Source organism: Alosa pseudoharengus, unplaced genomic scaffold (genome assembly GCF_046254945.1).
Source record: "Alosa pseudoharengus isolate Yale_2024_CS ecotype anadromous, Long Island Sound unplaced genomic scaffold, YU_APseudo_1.1 YU_APseudo_1.1_scf_16, whole genome shotgun sequence".
NCBI classification, from domain to species: domain Eukaryota; kingdom Metazoa; phylum Chordata; class Actinopteri; order Clupeiformes; family Clupeidae; genus Alosa; species Alosa pseudoharengus.
This window is the reverse complement of record NW_027468630.1, coordinates 9,433,456-9,456,699: the sequence shown is the minus strand read 5'-3', so window position 1 is coordinate 9,456,699 and position 23,244 is coordinate 9,433,456. Positions and strand designations below refer to the sequence as shown.

At 45.1% G+C, this 23,244-nt stretch overlaps 1 protein-coding gene across 1 annotated transcript in view; it reads left to right on the top strand.

Moving 5' to 3' along the window:
* fhod1 (formin homology 2 domain containing 1) overlaps positions 1-23,244 on the top strand; it is a 42,523-nt gene that overhangs the window by 777 nt on the left and 18,502 nt on the right. The window contains exons 2-10 of the mRNA XM_076286976.1: positions 547-653; positions 2,841-2,905; positions 15,908-15,975; positions 16,614-16,719; positions 17,214-17,308; positions 18,324-18,435; positions 18,690-18,784; positions 19,176-19,319; positions 19,824-20,263. Coding sequence (XP_076143091.1) covers positions 547-653; positions 2,841-2,905; positions 15,908-15,975; positions 16,614-16,719; positions 17,214-17,308; positions 18,324-18,435; positions 18,690-18,784; positions 19,176-19,319; positions 19,824-20,263 — 1,232 coding nt within the window. The remainder of the gene's footprint in view (positions 1-546; positions 654-2,840; positions 2,906-15,907; positions 15,976-16,613; positions 16,720-17,213; positions 17,309-18,323; positions 18,436-18,689; positions 18,785-19,175; positions 19,320-19,823; positions 20,264-23,244) is intronic.

Sequence of the window (23,244 nt, the reverse complement as noted above, 5' to 3'; positions counted from 1 at the left end):
AGTAAGAATTGGAAACGGGACTCAGATTTATGATGTAACTAGATTCCTACAGTTAAAGCATGCTAAACCAATAATGTGAGAATTCCTCTGCATATTGTGCATTTGCATGTCAGGTATGCTCATACCGATGATGGATCCCAGACACAATGACCTACAGCAGGAATGCTAATCGCAGGGCAGGACTGAATGTAGCTCAAGGCTAAATTGAGTTAATACTCAAGGAAAGGGTGGGACCTGTAAACAGAAGATAAGCACTTGGAATTGGCTCCTCAATCACCCTCTTATTGTGGGTGCATGTGTTGGACGTGGCATGACCAACGTGGTTGTGTTGCTTATTGGATAGGCCTGTATTCTGTCTCAACATCTTTTACTCTCACTTAAAATGATCATGTTTGTGCTCTTGTTTTGATTTAGTTCTTTCTCCCTGTGGTGCTGGTTTCCTGCCCTGCCCTTTGTATTGTCATGTAGACTTATAAGAACCGGTTGTCACTTGTTTATCTGTCTGCGATCTGTGTGTAATGCATGTGTCTGTTCTTTATCTGGTAGTTGGAGGAGTGTGCCTTGCAGGTGGCTCCCAATGGAAACTACCTGGATCTGGAGTTATCCCTGGCAGAACAGCGGGATGACCTGGAACACTTTTTCGAGGAGATCGAGTAAGAGTTTTGTTTCGTCTCCCTCGTCTCATGACATGCATTTATTTCCTTTTCACTGTCGCCTCATCTGTTCTCCCTTACCCATGTCCCCTCTACTGACTTTAGGTGGCTAAAATGATTGAGATCTCTGGTAAACTAGACAATAGGTGGTTTAAGGAAAAACAAATTCGAAACAATAACACTCTGGAAAGAGTGAACATTCAGTAAACATAGATTGTCTTTATATTGTTTAAACCGTAGAGAAGCTAGCTGGAGTGTCCTGAAGAGAGTAGTGTTCCTGGATGAGTAAAGGGGGAGCCTTTAGCTTCTTCAAACTTTTGGTTGTCATAATCAGGTGAGTCAGTTGACACCTCCCGGTGAAAAGGCCTCCCCCTCACCACCCTGTTAAGTCAGTTGGAAGACTAGAGAGATGAAACTGATATCTCGCAACACTGACCTAACTCCCGCACGGCCCCCTCAACACTGCACAGAATGCTTAAACGTTGCTGGGGTGAAACAAAATGTTCTCGTTTAGTCCTCGGTAGGAAGCAAGCAACAGTCATTACCCCAAACAGAAACAGCCTAGAATAAATAGAGGCAAGTTTAAAATTAGCCGTGGATTATGAAATTCCCCCTTCGGAGGAAGGCATTGTTTTCCTTTATATTTCCTATTAAGCTCAGCTGTCCATTGTCGGGAAAGAAAGGAGTTCGCTGTTTGACAGCTCCTGTTGGGGTGCTGTTGAAACACGCTGCCTGTTTATCATGGCGACATCTTAAACGGCGCATTGGACTTAAGCAGAAGTCCTGCTGACTGACTGGGCACCAGTTCTGCAGCGCTTGTCCAGCTGCAGTTATGAACCCATATCCATTACCACTGAATCATTTAAAGGCCCTTGCCTCGCAACAGGAAGCCGCTTCAACCAAACAGACATAACATCACATCTCCCACTCACAAGCCTGCCCTCAGGCATGCCTGCCAGCAACTACTGAATCACACGGTGTCACATCATCTGACTCTGACAACACATTGCCGAAGCAGTTGGTTTTTGAGACACCTCAGTGATTCTGTGTAAAAATCAAGTTTGAGCATTGTTCAATGATGTATTTCTTAGCAGACATATTGCATGTTGAATGCTTGGGTGGATGGATGTGCTCATTGAGATCAATGGGGGATTGTGTAAATATGTACATTTCCAGGTCAGCAGTCTTTTATCAGACTTGAATGACAATGAAATTATTTATGATTGTGGAATGCTTTGTGCATGATTCAGATCTCTGTGAACGTCTTTGGGCCACTGTGAATTCCCCGCCGTGACAAAGCCACGTCCTGTTCTGCTCTTGTGAAAATTTTTAACCCTCCCCAGAGGACTTAATGTGTATATATCACTTACATAAACTATTGATATCACAGTCTACAGTCATGCTGCTGAGAAAGTGTAAAAGAGGCAACCCAGCGGCCAAGCTGCAAAAATAAACAGGCAGACAGGAAAAAAGGACATCTCGATGTTGATGAACTTTTTTTTATAGAGGGGGTGGTAGGAGGGGGATTAATAGTCCACAAAAGGAAGAAAGATCTCAGGGTTTAAGCGCTCTTAACTTTGTTTGCTTTGGATCAGTGCCGCTCTGTCAGAAAATGCAACACGTTACCCAAGAGGACCCCCATTTATAATGCTTTCCGCCATGACCACAGTGATCACTGGAAAGAAAACACATATTTTAATAGCAGCCCTGTAGTATGGGGATTAGTTAGGAGAGTATGGTCACAGCTGGAAGCCAGAGGCCTTGACTGAGGAGAGGGGAACTCTGTATGCAGGAAATACGTCACTCAGTGTCAGACATGGAAACATGGAGAGAAAGTGCTGATTGCACATCATCCATGCACATAGCCTATGTAGGAGTCACTCACTCCTCACTGTCTCCTATACGTTCATAAATACATACATGGACAAGAAGTGGTCCAGATTTAGGCCCTTTGCAGTCATAGTGCATAGTTTCCATACCACCAGTGTCAGACTTCACCATAACTTTCCGTAGGATAATCTCCAATGTCTAATCTTGTCTAGCCCTCCACATAAGCTCTTCTCTGCCTCCCTGTCGTTTCTTTGTAAAGAATATTAATGCCTCTCACCACCACACTTTGAAGACGTCTCTTTGTGTGAGAATATTATGCATTTGTGCTAAGTTCCCCTCTCTCTGTCCCTTTCACAGGAAAGGAAAAAAGCCCATCTTGATTCTGCGCACTCAGCTCTCTGTGAGAGTCCACTCCATACTAGGTAAGTGTACCCCCTTTTCCCCCCAGAACCATCTTCAACGCACAGAATGCTAAATGGTCAACTTCCATATTTTTCAGCATTCATTGGCTTCAGCATTCAATGTGACCTATGCTCCACGATTCTAATCTCAGAATCTTTAGTCAGATTGAGTTTACTGCTCCTCATAAGTCTTCCACTCGCAGTCCATTCATTCTGTTTGCTCAAGAAAGCTCCAGTGTTTCATTCACAGATCTGGCTCTATAAATGGGAAGCTAAAATTATGGCTGACCCAAAAGGTCATCTATTTTAGCCAATCAACTCATTGGTTAGATAGATAGATAGATAGATACTTTATTGATCCCCAGGGGAAATTCAAGGTTCAGGAGCATGGAAGCATGGAAGCGAGGGATGTTATTTAATTGGCTGTTGAGTTCAAATGTTGACAACGTTTTGCCAGAATCGGGGACTGCATCTTTAAAAGTAGCAGGATGTAACCCCTCGCTCTCTCTTTCTCCTCTCTGCTGGGCTGAGGTCAGAGCATCCAAGTTTTGTGTCTTTCCACTCGAGCCACACTTTTTGCCAACTGCTTTGTGGATAGAGGAAAGTGGCTCACTTTTCCAGAAATGCTAAAATGATCCTTTATCCCTTCTGGGTTTTCCTTCATTTTCTAACTCATATTCAGATCTTTCCCCCCATGATCCCATTATTAATTCCATTTGTGGCACTAGTAGCATTTTGGCCTGCTTAGAACCCAAACAGTCTTTGTTTTATATGTGGATAGAAGGATTTCTATCCATCTATTCACATAAGTTATGCATGTGAATACGATGCCTTGTGGTGAAAACAAGGGCCATAGTGGCTTGTTTGATTGACTTCACTTTGTGCTGACTGCAAATGAAGTCTTGAGAGGGGAAGAGCAGGAAATTCAGGATCTTTTAAACGGCGACTAAGTTGGTGACATTAAGATTATGTACACAAGCTGACTGATAAACTGGACAGATAGCCAGACCTGCCGGATACAGAGGCATTTTTCTCTCTTTCCTCGTGGAGCTTTTAATTCTCCTTTGATTCAGCCCAAACAAGCCTTGGCATGCCGGGCATCAGCGCAGCGCAGCGCACAGTACTGTACAAAACGTGTAGACTGAGGACGTTTTTTTCAGTTTATGGGCAGAACTATAATAAGCCCACAAAATGTTACTGATTATACTGAGTATTGCGTAACCCCCCCCCCCCTTGTCATGATTGAGTTCTTCATATTGTTAGCCCAGATTGTGGTTCTGGGCCCAAATAAGGCCTGCAGCATCTCTCCAATGCCTGCTGCAGGGCTATAGCCTTCCCTGTTTTGGATATCCATAGTTGGTTTCTGTCATTTGTAATACATGCAGTATTTGAATTGCAAATGTGACGAGCAGGTAGGGAGAGGAAATGCGAAAGCCCAGAACAACTTCCCCCCTCAACAGCATTGTGCTATGTGGGCACAAGCCCCGGACAACTGTATTCTTTAACAATATGAAAGAAATGTGAATCAGAATCATTTCTGTGTGTACTTGTTATTGTTCCTGTTCTGTCTCTCGGGCCTCCTGGGGTGTAAGTGAGGTGTAAGAAACACTTACGTTTGTAGAATTGGTTTGGGGGTAGACCACTGAGAGCCGTCCCAGTCAAGGTAATTATCATACAGAACAACGGTATTTATTAACATTAACATTTATAATATACATACTACATAACAAGAGGCCACCCCCCCCCCCCCTTTTTTGTGTGTGTAAAATACTTAGGTCAAGGATATTCAATTCAATTTCAATTATAGAGCGCCAAAACATTACACATGTATCATGGCGAAAAAAAAGAAAAGAAAGGAAGAAAAGAAAAGAAAAGAAGGCCCATGGGTAATTCCCCTGTTTTGTTAGGGTTAGGGTTAGGGTGAATCCTCCAGGTGAAGCATGTGTATCCCTTGATGTGCATCACTGAAAGAATAAAGCCTGTTTTGTGATTTACCATCATCCTGGCTAAGTCTCCAGATAACTACTAGAAATATTGCTATCAAATGTAATCACAACAGCATTGTGTTATGATGCACGTGTAGTTAGCATGGTGAGACAGCAGCAATGTAATGGATTGAATGGCATATTGAATGAATAGGCTTTTCTCTTGATCTGGGCTCTTTTTTGTTTTGTGGGGCGTCGATGGGAATTGCCCATATCGTGTTCCATACGCTCTCTCTCTTGGTTCTTGTGTAATGACCTGTTGCTAATTTCTGTGGCAGCAGGTGTTGGGAGAGCGCTACATGAGAAAGTGATTGTACTGTATGCAAGGCTAAGAAACCGAAGTCAAATGGGAAAATAGATTGATGGCTCAACAGGATAGACGGGTTTCCTCCCTCCCTCACTCACTCACTGTCCTTTTTTTAGGTCACAGACCTTTTCTAGTCTTGGCATGGTAACAATGTTATTCTTTGGCTTAGTGGGGCCATGTGAAGCCTTCCAGAGAGAGCTACCTGCCCTGCATTCTTTTGTAGTGTTCTGAATAGCTAGACTCATTCACTAGACATCTAGTGTGCAGTCAGTGATCTTGTCTACATTTTTACGATAAAGGCTCTTGTATGGCATTGAGGGATAAAATTCCTACACTTAAACTGATCTTCATGACTGACTACTATAAACTGACCTTCATGACTGACTATCCCATGTGGTTATGTGATATTTTTAGTTTAGTTAGCCCTGGAAACTGTTGTGCATGTACATGGTGTAAGCCACTCATAATGTCATAATAACCACTAATTACCTCTCTGTGTTTTATGTGGAGCCTTCTCGAAATGAGTCACATATCTACGTTTCCTATGCTGGCTTCCCTTTAAGTGTTTTCCTCCCGAGTGGAGTGGAGTGAGGTGTTTTCCAGTCACGCCCCTCTATTGTAGGCCCCAGCAACAGAACAAGCTGCTCTCTGTTCGCCGGTCTTGCATCAACTTCTGTCAGAAAACATCACTTCATCACTTATTGACCTTTGTTTTTTTGTGTTTTTTTTGTCACTGGGTTTGATTAGTTAATTTACTCTCTGAGGTATATGTGTTCAAAACAGTGGGTCTTTCCTAAGTGCATCCGTCCTGGAAAAGAATAGAGTGATCACAAGGGCCTCGGTGCAAGGAAATACTCATTTTAAACACTTGTGCCAGTTGGCGGGACCTCAAAGCAGAATGGAGAATGCACCATTTACTGAGTTTAGGGGGATTAAAGCATAGACTGCTGTTGAAGATTGACATTCATTATGCGACTTTGTAGTCTAGTGCAGACCATTTCACTTTGACAGCAGTGTAGAGATTGCAGTTGGTGTTTTTTTTTTTCTTTCTTTTTTTCTTGGCAGTCTATTGCTGGTGTAGACCGTGATGACTTTTTTTTCATTTGCTATTTGCTCTTTTTTCAGAATTTGTAGTCTAAAGCCCCTTCCCCTCATCATATTGACATTAGGTATTATGCGTCTTTCTTGGCCACCTATGCTGACAAAATGCATCAGTTTGGTCAGCTTTTATTCTATTAATCCTGCTGCACAGGTGATGTTTTCATAAAGGAGAGGGTGGCCCTCTGTGCTGTGCCCTGTTTTCTGGGCCATCGTTCATTTTCTTTGAAGAGTCTCCATGATGTACCTAAAAGAGATCTTAACCTGTTTGTGTGGAGCTTCACCCCTGGCAAGGGAGTATGATGTTTTTTCCTCTTCCCTCTGTGTCTCTGACATCTGCAGATTGTAGTGTGTGCAGGATGCAGTCACAGGGGGTGTGTGTTCCTAACCTGTCTGAGTAAGAGTGGGATAAAGTGTCTTTCCCGTTTCCGAGGCCATCCTGTTTTTACACACAGGGACTCATTGTGTGGGAAGCCTAAAGAGGAAAGGTTGTTACGAATAGCCTACAATTTCAGCAAGCTGAGGCCTTTATGAAGTGTTTGAGTATAGAATCATGTCCTGAGTTGACTCACAGTCTGTTCAGACATGAGCCTGTTTCTCCTTTTTTTTTCTTGGTATTTTCCCCCTTTTGTGGTGCAGAACCGCTTGGGACCTGGCAATGAGTTGGCCATGGTGCCAGGAGTCAGTGAGCTGTTTGGACTTGTCTCCCCCTTCCACTCGCAAGCAGTAGCTGCCACATCATCTCGGTGCCTTCCAGTGAAAACTCACAGCTGTGAAACAGTCAAAAGAAAAAAAAATATTTAATGGCTTAATGGCACTGTTATAGAGGATAGTGTAATTATTGTACAAACTGCTTTTCTACTGCCCTAGTGCTAGTCTGTTGTGTGTGTGTGTGTGTGTGTGTGTGTGTGTGTGTGTGTGTGTGTGTGTGTGTGTGTGTGTGTGTGTGTGTGTGTGTGTGTGTGTGTGTGTGTGTGTGTGTGTGTGTGTGTGTGTGTGTGTGTGTGGTTGGGGTAATCTGGTTTTGAAGTAATGTTATCGGTTCTTTTGTGTTCTGAGGAGCTGGATGATTCCTGTCATATTGAATGAATGGAATTCTGTTGCTTTCTTATCGGACTCTAGTTATGACTCATATATATTTGATGTAGATATCTTTCTCTTTTCAGTCTTATAAGCACCCAGTCCAACTATTTATTTGTCTAAATATTTGTAATGCCTGTGACAATAGCAGTGCTGAGTTTTTTCCCTGTAGACACACCATTAAAATGATGCATTGTCATGTATACACACCAACAGGAAATGCTTAGCCCCTATCTGGGTCTTCTTGCCAGGGCAAAGTCTTCTGTTTTTCCCCCCTCTGGTTTCATGCTCATGCTAGTATATTAGCTTAGCTGTGCTAGAAAAAAGGTCATAAATCAGACAGTTTTCTTCCCTTGCTCCATTTAAATGCAGCCGTCCAGGTCAAAGTAAGCTGTGTCGCTGTGATTGTGAACATTGCACATTGGCCTTGTTTTTCTCACCTACAGCTGTATCAGCCGGTGCCAAGGTACAGCCAACATGCATACTTTTCACTCCAGTGCTACCCCCATCCATAAACTTTACCCTGCTGTCATTCTCCCTATTCCTCTGTCTTCTCTCTCCCCTTCCCATGTTTACACCCAGAAATCCTTCCACTGGCGTCAGCTGTAGTGTGTTTCCTGGCTGACTTGTACACCCTCACTGTTCAGCTCCCCAATAACATGGAAATCGAATTGCAATTGAATTGCTGTTGCGTTCTTTTCCCCCCTCGTGGCCTGAGCAGTGCGAGCGCTTGGACGGTCCGTGCTAAAAGCAACCAGGTTGAAAAGTCTCCGCAGCAGCAGCAGCAGGGCCCTGTGAGGCTGCCCACTCTGGGGCCAGATCTCTGGGCCACACCGCCCTCCTCTGTCCTGAGGGCGGCCGTTGGCAGCCACTGGTCCTTGGGGACAGGGGTGGTTAGCAGAACCCGACGCTTCCTATTGGCGGATATTTATAATTTGTACTTCCCGTCTTGGAGCTCAGAGAGGGGTACACGCAGTGCCTGTATGCAAACACTGACTTTTGGTGTTCTCTCTCTCTCTCTCTCTGTCTCTCTCTCTCTCTCTCTGTCTCTCTCTCTCTCTCTCTCTCTCTCTCTCTCTCTGATGTTTTTCATGTGTATCCTCTGCATAAACGTCTTCTCATACCTCTTCTCTCCAGAGAGGGGAAGATGATCTCTGGAGACACATTGGAGGGCACTGACTCCTCTGCCTTCTCTGTTAAATGACTCACTCTCATCATATGTTGTTTGCCTCTTATGGGCATTGCAGAGACCCTCGTCCTGCCAGGGCGGCTTAGTCTTTAATACATCTTTCCATGATGCCAGTGCCGTGTCCCAGGCATCTATTTCCCTCGTGTTCCCCCAAGGTTGCCATGCTTTGGCATGTTATTGTTGGCTTTTGGGATTAGCCCTTACCCCCCTCTCCCCTCCCATAGGTCTTTAAACTGTTATGTCTCTGGTGCTGGCCTCCGCATGTAACTCTATGTGTGGACGTGGGCCAAGTTCCACAGCCCCTCGGCAAATGCTATCTAAAGACGCGTGGTCAGTGCCGAAACATTTGGCGTCTCGGTGATAGACGCTGCTCCACCGGGCTGTGGTGGCACCTGCCTGCTCTTAGCCGCCACTCACTTGCTGCCCCAGCGCCCTGCTGATGTGTCAGCTGCTGCCGTTGCCCTCGGTGACATGCGTCAACAAACACACTCGGGAGGTTCCGCTCCTCACAGCATGAGTCATCCCACCCTGGTTGTCCCCTGCCCTCCACCCCTTAGCCTCGTGGAAGTGGCCACACAGATATGGCAGGCGTTTAGGATTGTTGCTGTGGCCTTGGCAGCTTTTGACTGCTTGACTCAGGAATGAAAGGTTGTCCTTAGTGCAGTACTGATGAGAGGCTTTTGACCCTCGGAACACTGTTAAAGCCTTCTAGGGCTAAAACCTTGTTTACATTTGTGCTACGGAATGATCATTAATTCATTTGTCATTAATTAATTAATGTGTAATAGAAATGAGCAAATTATGAACGAATGCAATTTCTTTAAAGAATTTTCCTAATAGATGTTCTCATAAATACCTATGTAATTTTCCTCATGATTTCTCTACAGGTATAGAGAATGTTTTCCTCTCCTCAAAAGTAGCTCTTACATAAGTTCAAGTTTGCGCACACGTTAACTGATCTGCATCGTTTTGCAGTGGGACCACACTGGGAGGTTGCTTGGGAGGTGGTTGCCAAAAGCCTTGAGACACCACATTAGCCTCTTGGCTTATTGACAGTCAGGTGTGACCTGCGCGCTGTGTGCTTTTTCTCTCTCTCTCTCTCTCTCTCTCTCTCCTTCTGCCAGACTCCCTGCCCCGTGTGTGTAGTTATTGAGCTGGTCTGAAATAATAACCAAGGCCCAAGTGCTTATCTCAAATTAAAGTGCTGGCTCTGCTGACAGCATAGTTCTCCAGTGTAGTACTCATTGGCTCAGAGGCCAGGAGGTGTACGAGCGCAAAAACAGACATTCTCCTCACCACCCTGCTCCCCACTGTATGCTTCAGCAACACTCAAAAAGTCTCAAATGCCATGTGCGCGTGCGTGTGTATGCAATGCACGTGTGCTTGTGCCTGTTAAACACACACCTGGCTTGAGTTTGAAAGCTCTTGAGAAGCCAGTCGTGTGGTGGTATTGTATGCTGCTCTGCTGTCTCTCTGTGTTCTGAGATCCTGAGTGTGCATCTGAGTGTGTGTGTGTGTGTGTGTGTGTGGGACTATTAGTCTCAGAGGCCTGTCTGCCACTGATGCCAATCTGCACAGCCTCCACCAAACGCTCGAGCTAAGCACTGCCAGATGCCCAGCAGCGGGCACGGACACATCGCCCACGGGCACAATCCCTGCCCGCTTGGCAGCTCGTATCTCCTGTATCAGCGGAGGATTTTCATAAAAGCACCTTTGAGCAGTGGAACCGGCCTGGTTGAATCTTGTGTCTGTTTTTGCGGTGGAGGTTGTTGTTTTTTTTTCCCCCCAGAGGAAAGAAAAGACTTGTTGTGTTCACATGTTAATATCCACTGCTCTTGCTCCTTCACGGTTGCTGAGCTTTGGTCTGGGCTGCTGAGATTTTGGGGCTCTGTGCCTCTTTCTCAAGAATGTGTTCTCTCTCTAATGATGCAGGTCTCTGTTGTGAGCTTTCACATGTGTCCATATATGGGTGTTTGTAGATATGTTTTAGTAGGTCTCTGGTTCTGACCTTGAAAGCGGACCACCTGGGGCATTTGACAGGTCACACATGTGATCTCTGACCTTTGACCCTAACTCCTGCTTAGTGTATCTTTTAACTTGCGTCTTTACATGACCTTTAGGGGGGCTGGCTGATCCGTTTGGCCAGTAAAATTCTCCACGGGGAATTGTCCCTGCATGCTTTAATGGTCAGAGCCGACTTTGGCACCCTTTGTCCGGACAAACGGCGCGTGTTTATTTTGGTTCGCTTCATTGAGGAAACCCTCTTTTGGAGGTGCTGCGTTTGACAAGGAAGCTGAGGAAGCCAAGGAGACTAAAAAGGATGGCTCCAGGGTTTCACACTGAGAGGAATGTTGATGTGGACCCGTAACCGACTAGGCCTGCCACCAGGGAGGAAGAAGCCAAAAACACGGAAACTGATTTTTCACACAAAAGGGGCTGTCAATCAATGCCTGCCTCCCTGACTCACAGCTCCTCCTCACGCACAAGGGAGAAGCTGAGGGAGCTGGATTATATGTTCCTAATGCACTATAGCTCTCAGTTGGGGTTGCACAAAATTCAATATCCTGTCTGTAATCCTGTAGTATTTTATCTTTTGTACTCTCAATCTCAGTAAGAGGCACATCAAAATACTGATACTTGTATGCTGCTCATATAGCTACCAATATATTCAAGGGTAGAGAAATTTGAGAGTTAAACTGTCTAGTGTCCAGTTCAGTGTATGATATCAATTGGATTGGATCAAGCACTTTAGTACAACTGGTGTTTTCACTGGTGAAGTCGACGATATGGATATGACGATTAACATGTGTTTGTGTACTTTGGCCAAAGTGATGTAGACATGATAGACTCTGAGTCTGAAGCTGTCGGAGAGGAACATGCTGCCTTGGCTGTGGTTTCAGAGTTAGCCCCCCAGGCACTTTGCGATTCCAGTCATTGTGCCATTTAATTGATTGATTTTTATAATGGACCTCTCGAGTGCATTGCAAGTCACTGACCTGAAATCTTTCTTTTCTGTCCAGTTCTGTGTTCATTAGTCAATGAATGTTGTTTAACATGTTTTCTCTCTGCTCTCCCTCTGTGGTGGTGTGTGGCATTGTATTGGGGAGCTGTCTGGGATGAGCTTGCTTTACAGGTCAGGCAGCATTGTCTAGCCCTCTCGCTCTGGATCCTGTGACCTGGCGCAGCGGGGGGTGGAGATGGTGGATTTATGGAGTGAAGAGGGCAGAAGGAACGTCTCATTCTGATAATCTCATCCTGTCTGACTCAAGTGGTACAAGAATGTGCTGATGTCTCATTACTGACCACACTGACCGCCTCCTCCTCGTTCTCCTTGCACACATGTGACGCACACACTCACTCACTCTCACACACATACCTGTAATCACTGTCATTTTATAGGGACATTAGAGGAATGTGATTTTTATAAACACTGGCACATATCTGGAGGATTAACCCATTGGCAGGAGCTGATATAATCAATGATGTCATGATGGGACTTTCTCCTTAGGGAGTTTCATATCATATCCTGGTATCGATCATAAAAATACCTCCCGAATGCGCTAGTTTCCAAGTACTTCCGCTTTGTCATCAAAATGGGACACCATTCACCTGCAGGATTATGCATCTTTTATTACACAAAGGAATGTGGTCAGCCCTATTTCATTCAGTCTATGGGTCAGCCCCAGTCAGTCTGAATGCGATATGGCCATAATAATGCCTTGCAGTGTTCTCCAGCCCAGCCTTTTTCTCTTTTATATCAGGAAGAGGGACATAGCTGTGTGCACCACTTAAAGACAGGGTTGAGTGTTTTTCTCTTTCTTATGAAAGTGCACACAGCACTTCTCGGAACCATTCCCATTGCACCATTTGGTCGTCCTTACAAACAGCCTGGTGTTTGGAAACTGTTTTTGGGTGTGTGGGTGTGTGCGTGTGTGTGGGTGTGTGCGTGTGTCTGTGAGCGTGCACATTTGTGTGTATGTATGCGGGCGGATTGTAAACATTTGTGCCTTGTTGACTGCAGCCACCTCTCTCATCATGCTTTTGCCGTCGTGTCATCAATCGTTCCCAGAGACGTCTCTGAAAAAGGCTGTGTTGTCCACGGCTATCTGTGTATCTCTGATGTAACTCGGTCAGCTCGACTCTGAGGGGTATTATTGGGCACAAGAGACGCAGTGTGATGGCAGGAGTCATAAAAGAAGAATGGAGAGCATGGAAGGGGAGCACAGAGATCAGATAGGGCCACTGGGAGCAGTTGGGTTCGTTGGGCCCCATGTCCGCGAGTCATATTTATAAGACTCCTGACTTGGGAACACTGTGTTTGTGGGAATGAATGTGTCTCATGACCACACAGGCTGAGGAAAGACTGACTTCTGGCATAATTAATATAATGAGCTGATTTGGGAGACTCGGGGAAAAAGAAGGAATTGGAGCAGTTTCCTGTAAGCATGAATTCCATAGAGACCCTGGTGGCATTTTCGGGAGATCTAAAATGTCCGCCATTTTAGTCTGTGTATTTATTTAGCTTGAAACATCCTGGAATTTTGATAAGCACTCAGGCTTTTGTGGTTTATTACAGTTTGTTTGTGTGTATTTGTCTGGGTGTGTGTGTGTGTGTATGTTGTGCTTTCTTGTCTGATAAGTCTTTCTGTCTGTTCTGCAAATTTGCTGTGCTCTTTTGCGGGATGACGCTGTAGGAGTTATCAGGGTTAAGCAGGCTCTGGTGGTGGTGTGGAGCACTGGACTTGCCTGTCCTTCTTCCTTCCTCTCAGTGTGGCTGAGCAGGCTCAGGCCGCGTCCACTGGGTTGGAGGGGGTGAAGGGAAAACGCACGCACATGGAGAACAGAGAAACGCTGCAGAGACAGAACTCCATGTCCATGCCCATCATAGAGACAGTCTGCCCGTTGTCAAAGCAATAATGGAACCCACAGGTTGCCATAGAAAAAAGGCAACTTCTCCTCAGTCCTTCCCCTTGTCATACTCCCCATTGAAGTACTGTCTGTTCATGAAGATTCACAATGGAATGTGTTCTACCAAGGATTTATAGCGTTTCCACTGGAAATTTGCTTGACTACCAGTGCATGGTGGGATTCTCCTCTGCCCAGTGCCTTGCTGTGAAGTCTGCCAGCTTCCCTCATGCAGTACATTCCCAGCATGTGTTCCCTGAAAATTGTCCTAAATTATTTTACATGCAGTATTTTTTTGGCCTCCAGTGTAACGCTGAAGGACATTCAGGGAGTTTTGGCTGCCTCTTGTTTTATGCCACATTAAACGCAAAGCTAGCTACGCGTTCCACTGTCTGTAGGCTGCCACAGCAGCAGTAGCAGTAGCAGCAGCAGCAGCAGCAGCAGGCAGAGTCATCAGGGCCCAGACTGTGTTTACGGGAGTGAATCTCTCTGTGTCAGAGTCTGCAGTTGGTGTGGGAGCGTGGACTTGATTCCAGTCTCTGTCTTTCTGGCCTGTACCACAGGATATCTGACACACACACACACACACACACACACACACACACACACACACACACATGCACATAGACACATGCACACACACACACACATGCACATGCACATAGACACATGCGCACACACGCACATGCACATAGACACATGCACACACACACACACACACACACAGACGTACACACACACATAGATGCACATGCACACATAGACACACACACAAATATACATATACACACACATAGGCAAGCGCACTTGTGGGCTAGCATCGCGAAAACGATCAGGAATTCACCGCAGGCTCCACATAGGGACTTGTGTTTGTTTTCACAAGCGCCTAAAATAGGTGGAGTGGACACACACAAACCGACACAAGTGTCTGTGGGGCCTAGACACACACCACATGCTCCCATGCGGAATTGGGAACTCTTCTCCTTTTTGGCACTGGTGTTGTAATATGAATTCCCAGACAGGAACTCTGTCAACTCTCTTCCACTCCCTACTCTCTCTTTCTCTCTCTCTCTCTCTCTCTCTCTCTCTCTCTCTGTCTCTCTCTCCTCTCTCTCACCCCCTTTCTCTCTCTCTCTCTCTCTCTCTCTCTCTCTTTGTCTCTCTCTCCCTCTCCTCTCTCTCTCTTTGTCTCTATCTCCGTCTCTCTCCCTCTTTGTCTTTCTCACCCTGCTTCTGTCCTTTCCTTCCTCCACAGATTCTTTAGTCTGCGATACGTGGATTCTTTTTCCGTCCATTCAGATGTGTCGATGATTAACTTTCAACTTTGAGCTCACCCCACAATTTGAGTCATCAGGTTACACATGCTGTTGTTTCATTACACAACACAGTAGAGCACATTAGGGATGGGGAATAGAAATTTAAAAGGGGACGTTTTAATATTTAATTAATCGGCATTTCCTGAACTGAACCAGATTGTGAAATCTCTCCCAATCTTTGGCCTGATCTTTGCTGGTAATCCTGATGGGTCATGTACTTGCAAACATAACAGGACATTGTTGCAACAACAACACAAAGGAGAGCACTGACCTCTTTAAGGAATAAACAGGAAGTGATTTTCTTTCAAAATGGCCATCATCCCTATTGTTTCGAGTTTCCAACTCTTGTTTCTAAGTAACAGGAAGGTTGTCCAAATAGCGGTCACTCACTGCACGGAGATGTTTGGTTACAGCAAACTCAGTAGCCCAATATTGTCTTGCCTTAAAAGCAAATACCACAATAATTTCAAAGTATTAGCTGGTCCGGTCATGGTTTCAGAAGCCTAAATCCCAAAAGCCACAGTTTTGATTTACTGTTTAAATATGTGTGTCTAATGCAAATAATCTCACTGGTTTTCAGAAGCTCTGTCTCAGGTTTCTAACTCGTCACAGTAGGTGAAAAAGTGGTTGGCTGTGTGCAGCTTGTGCTGGATGGCCTGTCTTAACTAATGACAGTCAGTGAACACTCTCGGGCACGTGGTGCGAAACCATAGCCACAGCCTAATCTTTATGACGATAGTTTCAATGAGCTGCTGTCTTCGTTTTTTCCTCTGGAGCTGCCGGCACAGATGGAATTTCATTACGTGGCAAATTTGCTCAAATTGCTGAAGTTCATTTTTAAACTCAGTTTGGATACATGCATGCAATAAATTAAGCTTTCTCAATAAAAGAGTCTTTCTCTCTGCGTAGGTCTCTTTCATTTGGTCTAGAATGATATTTGAAATATCTCTGGATTTACATGATGGCCTTGGGAATTAACTTAAGGAGTTGGAAGTTATTGAAACAATTGGAATGGGGGAAAAACAAGTAAATAAATTTCACAGCTCTAACGGCATAGTCCACCATGAATAACAGGTTTGTGGCTGTCTGTGTGTGTGTGTGTGTGTGTGTGTCTGTGTGTGTGTCTGTGTGTGTGTCTTCCAGAGAAGCTGTACAACTCCCACGGGCCTGAGCTCCGGCGTTCCCTGTTCTCCTTAAAGCAGCTGTTCCAGGTAAAGCCGCCATTCGTGTCTCATCCAGTAACGTTGCATCATCACATCAGCACTGCAAATCACCTATCCTGCTGTGCCCCTGACATGACCAGAGGCAGAGGGCTCCCTTAAACCCCAGCTTAGAACAAGAGGGTTCAGATGTCCAGCAGCGGGAGGAAATGCATACCAGTCATGCCGAAGTCTTTAACAGTAATCATTTAGGAGATGAAGCCGTGATAAGTTTAGACCTCTGTGGGGAAAAACGCTGAATGCATGATCGTGCCGCTAAATATAGTACGGCCGCATCCAGACCTGCTGTTTTACTCTCTCTTAAAGTGCATTCAGAGCGAAATTACTGGTGCTGAATTCATTGAGTTTTGTCCAGGAATGGCTGCTTTATAATGGGGCTATTCTTCACTTTATGGGATGGGGGGAGGCTTTCCCCCCGGATGGTGTAGGAAGCAGATGTATACTAACTATTCTGGACATACAGTCAGACCCATAGATATATCTATGGCACAGACAAACCCACACCAGCATAAAAAGTTACTGACATGTGATAATGGCAGTGTTGTTGACATTCAAACACAGTATAAACACAAACAGTTGCCACAACTACTGTTACTTGATCCAACATGTTTTGGTTGGGTTTGATCTAGGATGACAAAGACCTGGTGCCAGAGTTTGTTAATTCCGATGGGCTCACCTGCTTCATCAAAGTAGGGGCAGAGGCTGATCAGAACTACCAGAACTACATTCTCCGAGGTAAGACCCCTGGGCCTATCTACAACCTGAGGTGCAGAAGAAAACCCTTTCTGTGCATCAGCTGAATCAGCAGGGTGATCAGCAGGAGCTCTCTAGTTCTGCGCCTCCTGTGTAATAGCCACTGAATGCACTGCTGTAGGGGATAGGTGCTCAGGAGAGTGCTATGTGGATCTCTGATTTATCAGCCAGTGGCAAGGGAAGCCAAAGAAATGTATTTCTTTCTCTTACAGTACATATGGCAAGTGAAGATATCCCTGTAACTCAGTTGCTTGAACATTATGCTAGAAATTCAGGGAGGCCAAGAGCTCTCAGGAAGCTGTTGGTAATTGTGTACGTTCACTGTGACTGCATTGTAAACTTCACAGGGGCTAATCTGATAGTATGCGACAGTATATGCATACAGGGAAACACAAGTGAGGAATGATCCCAGATCTGCTGTTTTGAGTGCTGTGGAGACGTGTGATCCCAATTATTGCCTGTGTTCGCTTCTACAGCCCTGAGCCAGATCATGCTGTTTGTGGACGGGATGAACGGCGTCATCCACCACAACGAGACCGTGCAATGGCTCTACACCCTCAGTGGCAGCCTGGTGAGGGATTCACTCAGTCCAATGTGACCATTTCCTCCCTAATTTTCACATCTGTCAATGCTCTCCTTAGCAATTGAATTATGGGCAGAAATCATATGGCATCACCTAAGTGGCCATTTGACCATTTGGGGAGAGGATTTTCTATTGAGCTTCATTTTCAGACAGCAGTTTTCTTCTTAATTTCCAGCATGTCTTCAAACTGTCAGCAGCACAGTATTTGTGTGTTGCTTATGAGTGTTGAATTAGTCCCTCATGTCTTGACTCATCTTTGCCAGCAGTTGCAGACTAAATTTGTTTTAAATTTCCTGATTTCATGAAGAAATAGTGGTGTAAATTAGATAATGAATGTAATTAAAAAATAGCTCAGAGTTGCAATGTATCTATAAAATGTGTCGCATCCTGTAATGAAAGTACAGGACTAAAGTGATGTCACTTTCCTCTAGCAACAGTGTCTGTGTTTGTAAACAAAAGTCTTTGCACTAAAAAAAATGATGTTTTGAGCATAGACTCAACATAGACAGAACATGAAGTGCCAAGTGTACGTATTGTAGTGTGAGTATGCATTTCTATACATAATATTAACCACCCTAGCAAGTAAAGACGTTGTGAATGAAACTTGAAAAGCCCGTTGAGTAGAATGTAAAGCAGAAGTGAAACATGCAAAAGGGGGAGATTTCAAATGATCAACAGATGTCATTCACTAATAGATCAGTGGGAAAGGTGTTCTCCACCCTCACTTGTGAGACACACTTTCTCTGTGCTGTCGAACCTGTCTGGACCCATACTTGATGCCATTCATAGATTTCAGTCATGGTCACTATTGCCATCTAGTGTTGGAAGGATGCAGTTTTTGTCTTCTCCTTTTTTTTGTCCATTTTTCAATGTTCTCAATTTTGACCCCCCCCCCCTCTCTCTTTCTTTCTTTCTTTCTCTCTCTCTGTCATATGCTGACTTATCTCCACCTCTTCTCCTCTCTCTCTGTCGTATGCTTATTATTTGTTCCTCTTGTTCCCAGTCTCGGCTGGTGGTGAAAACTGCTTTGAAGCTGCTTATCGTGTTTGTTGAGTACACAGAGGCTAACAGCCCGCTGCTCATTCAGGCTGTCAACACTGTGGATGCCAAAAGAGGTACTTCCCCTATAACGTTACCTCACAACACCTAACAGCACTCTGGACATCTCTGTTTCTCTGGCTGGTAAATCCAGTCAGTCCCTATATTCTACTTGAGGCACGTCTCAGTGATATACATTTTTAACTGTATAAAATATATTGCAGATGAATTCACCCATTTGCTATGCTTTTTATTTTATCTTGCTTTGGATGAAAGCATTCGATAATAACTATAAACATAAACTGTTAACATAAACTCTAAATATTTACAGGGGTGAAGCCATGGACGTATCTGGTGGAGATTCTGGAGGAGAAGAATGGCTCAGACTCAGAACTCTTTGTGTACACCATGTCTCTCATAAACAAGGTATTGGCACCCAGATGTAAACCAAGACAACCCCTGACCCTGTGACTAGACTTTAATCCAGGTCATGATAAACTGTTAGCGACTCCATGAAAGTATAGCTCGGAGATTAACAGGCCCTTCTGCCAGATGCACTGTTTGGACTGATGTGTACCATTACAGATGTCTTTTGAAGAAATAGCTGAACATTGCTATGTGACGTTTTGAAAGTAGATCTGAATATATCATTGCGAGCGTGGTGGTGTGTCTGTGTCTGTGTCTGTGTCTGTGTCTGTGTCTGTGTCTGTGTCTGTGTCTGTGTCTGTGTCTGTGTGTGTGTGTGTGTGTGTGTGTGTGTGTGTGTGTGTGTACACTGTAAATGGACTGGAGAACTAACGCGTTGGCTCCTGCACAGACTGTTTCCGCCCTGCCAGACCAGGATTCCTTCTATGACGTCACAGACTGTCTTGAGCAGCAGGGGATGGAGAAGATCATGCACAAGCACATGAATACCAAGGGGACCGAACCAGACCTCAAGCTGCAGTTCACTATATACGAGGTATAGCACCCACCCCAACCCCCCCTCAAAAACCTAACCACCAATCCCCCCGCATCATCCGCTAGCCAAGCAGATGTTTTCCATGAGGGATGAGAATGAAGCCTGTAGACAGAGTGGAGGCGATGCAGTAATGTAATGAATAATGTGAGGTTTTAATGGTGTAGCAACTCCAAAACTTTTTGTTTTTCTCTGTTGGGTGCAGAACAGATTCCCCACTCAATGTGAAAAAATATTTTATTTTTATTTTTATTTTATTATTTATGTAATAAATTATTGTATTATTTGTCTTAGTCTTTATCGTTAGTTATCCACTGTACAGCACTTTGGTCAGTTTATGCTGTGTTTTAATGTGCTTTATAAATTAAATTTAATTACTTTACTTACTAAAAACAATGCACACGCACTGTGTCCGAGATGGTGTATGTTTTCCTTTAGATAATGTGATGAAATGGCAGACAGGTGTATTTTTTCTAACGTTTGCTTGTGTGTGTGTGTGTGTCCCAGAATGCCCTGAAATACGAGGACGGATATGCGGAGGATGCCTCCCCGCACGTCCGAAAGGAGCGCCGCAAGGGCTCGGCCCCCGAGCAGGAGGGCAGGAGGAGCCGCAGGTCCTCTGCCCACCTCCAGGACGCGCTTCGCACCTCCTCCCCGGTCTCCCCCACCACCACCTCCTCCCCGGCGCCCCCGGTCTCCCCCACCTCCACCTCCTCCCCGGCGCCCCCAGTCTCCCCCACCTCCACCTCCTCCACCCCGTCTTCCTCTTCCTCCCCGAGCCGTGCCACCTCCCCCCAGCTCTGCGAGCCCTTCAGCCCCCAGCCCCCGTCCACCCCCACGTCCAACAACAGCTCCCAGAGATCCTCCCCTGTGCCGCCCCCGGTGGCCGCTAACGGTACTCCACCCCCCCAACAGGAGCAGGAGCAGCTGGCCTCTCCCACTCCTCCGTAAGTGTGCGTCTGACCGCACGTGTGTGTGTGTGTGTGTGTGTGTGTGTGTGTGTGTGTGTGTGTGTGTGTGTGTGTGTGTGTGTGTGTGTGTGTGTGTGTGTGTGTGTGTGTGTGTGTGTGTGTGTGTGTGTGTATCTGGATGTATACGTGCATGCTTGCATAGGTTCCAGAGTGAATCTGGCCTTCACAGTATGTGTGCTTGTGTGTCAAATCTGCTTAACCCCCCACGTGTTGCCATGAGTTTCCGAAGCTTCAGAAGCTTGCTTGGACCACTAATACCCAAATCCATTACACAGCAATGCTAAGATCATGCACAAAGTCATGCTAAAGCACAAATGTCTGAAGTGGAATTCTCTGCCCACTAAGCATCATTTAAACATGCCTTTCTCTCACAACATGAACTTCTCCTTTGCATCCACTGAGTGGCAGTGCATGCTCTGTGCTTCCACCTCTCTGAATGCCTGTCCTGTGTGTAACTCTCTGTGCAGTCAGCTAAATCTCCATCCTCCAGGCTGGAGTCTCTGCATTGTCGCAGCGTTAGCGGCACATGTGTGCTTTGTGTGCACGCTGGTAGAGCCATCAGTACTCCTTTCCAGCCTCCTGCTTATCTCCCTCCCAGCCTGCCTCTCTGCAGGGTCCAGTGCTCAGATAACCCCCCCCCCTCTGCAGATTACGCTGGTGATGGATGACCGTTATTTAGCCAGTGCTGTTAGTCTCAAGGGTTATGTCTGGTTGTGTTTCTATATTTGTGTGTATAAGTGTGTACTTTGTGGCTTAGTTAGTTGCCGTCTTTCTTTGTGTGTTTGTGCACTGAACTGCAGTGTATGTGAGACCGTATTAGTTTGTGTGTGTGCATGTGAGTTGGTCTGTTATGAGAAGAGGAGGGAACTGGTGATATCTCCAAATCTAGAGGCACAATCTGAAAAACTGAAACTCAATCCTCTTAGTCAACATCTTGTTTCCCTCGTCAAGGTAACTCAAAATTGAACTTGAACATTTCAACAATTTTCCCTCTTTGACCTTTCCAAAGGAAAACTGTGCATACCACATTTCATGTGATGAATGCTGGTTCAGTCTTAGACTGTCTTAGACTGAACCAGCCCTGATATTTAGCTCTAAGTAGCTACTGTAATTAGACGGTTTTGGGCACATTGTCACGTGTTGTGTTCACTACTCAAAATCCTTTGCATTTGAAAATCCCTCCTAAGTGCACAGAGGGAAGAAAGTGTTGAGGCGTGAGTTTGGAAAATAAAAAGGTGTCGACATACACAACAATAAATATTGTGGACTAGTTTCCTGTACATGGATTAAGCCTTGTCCAAGACTAAAAGAAAACCTCAAGTGAAAAAATGTTTAGTCTAGGACCAGGCTTGATTAATGTGACTGTATATATGTACATCACATCAAACATGTAACAGCTGAGAACAAGTGTGTTCTGCCTTGGCGGTGTGGAGCTATTTTCAAGCAGCCAAAGGAGATTTGTTTTCAATGTACATGATGCAGCAAATGGCCCATACTGCATGCATACTACATCAGGAAAGGCCATTTATGTCAGAATTATGACTTTGAACATTATGACTTTGAACATTACGGACATGATTTATCTTATTTTCTGTAGAAATCATTGGCCACTTTTATGTTCACTTAAGTTCAGTTCAGTTGTAAATCTAACTCAATTAGATTGCTCAATAATTGAATGCGCGACGGTAGTGTAGTGGGGCTAGTGTGCAGTAGCCTGAAAGCTGTGGGTTCAATGCCCGGCTTCCACCGTTATGCCCTTGAGCAAGGCACTTAACCCCAAGTTACTCAATGTAATCCCTTGTAACATAGTTGACATATGTAAGTCACTTTGGACAACAGTGTCTGCTAAATAAATAAATGTAAATTAATGTGGCAACTTACCCACTCATGGGTGTGCACCCTTAAGTTATTGCTTAATGATTTCACTCTGAAATAGAGTATGACAATACAATGAATATTAGATACAGTATGTGCCCAAGACTTGCATCATCATGCATTTGTATCAAATGAAGCATGCATCATTTGCAGTCATTATGAGGAAAACTGGAGAGTGCCCTCGTCCCCCCTACACATGAATGATGTCATCAGTATCAGAGTCTACATGTATGACACACCGACATGTATGACACACCGACATGTATGACACACGGACATGTATGACACTGTATGTGTGAGTTGAGTGTATGTCTGTAGAGCTGTGAGTCAGTTTAGCTGTCAGTCTGCATGTTTGTGCAAGCCAGTCAGTCCACGTGTAAGACCATGTGTTGAAATTTGTCTGTTTGTACCAGCCTGTATGTTGGCTTTCTGTGTGTGAGTCGATGTCTGTGTCTGTGGATGTGTGTGTCATTGTGCATCTGTGTGTCTGTCTGTGTGTGTCTCCAACTCCATATATATACGCCTGTGAGAAAAGCGCAAGACAGAATTCCAGTAAGCGTGCAGCAGCGGCATGACTGTGCATGTGGGAGAGACAAATCACATGGCCACTGACAGGCCGCTGACGGATGCCGGACCCCGGCCTTTCCCATATGCGGTAATGTGCTGTAGTAGCAGCCATACTAACACACAAGCCGGTGCTGAGAATGCCGGAGAGTGTTTAAAATGATTTAAGCGCAGGAACATCAGCACATTTCCCTGGCCCTCGGCCCTTTAACATCAGACCAGAGTTTGTTTAAAAGTTATTGCTCCTGCGGTTCTTAATCGCCTTGGTTGCATGTTGCGTGCGAGGGTCTGTTGGTTCGGCGCAACATGTTTGTACATAATATAGAGCGCTCCAAGTTGTCGTCCGCTGATTGATTTTGCATTCTTGATGATTTCTCCATGTATTTATCCTGGAAAACGCTTAAATGTGGAGCCCCCCAATCATTCCAGTACATTCATTGACTGGCTTATAGGCTAGGCCATGCATTTAACAGACGCTTGTGCTGCTGCAGTGGTATTAAACTTTCAGCACGGTTTTC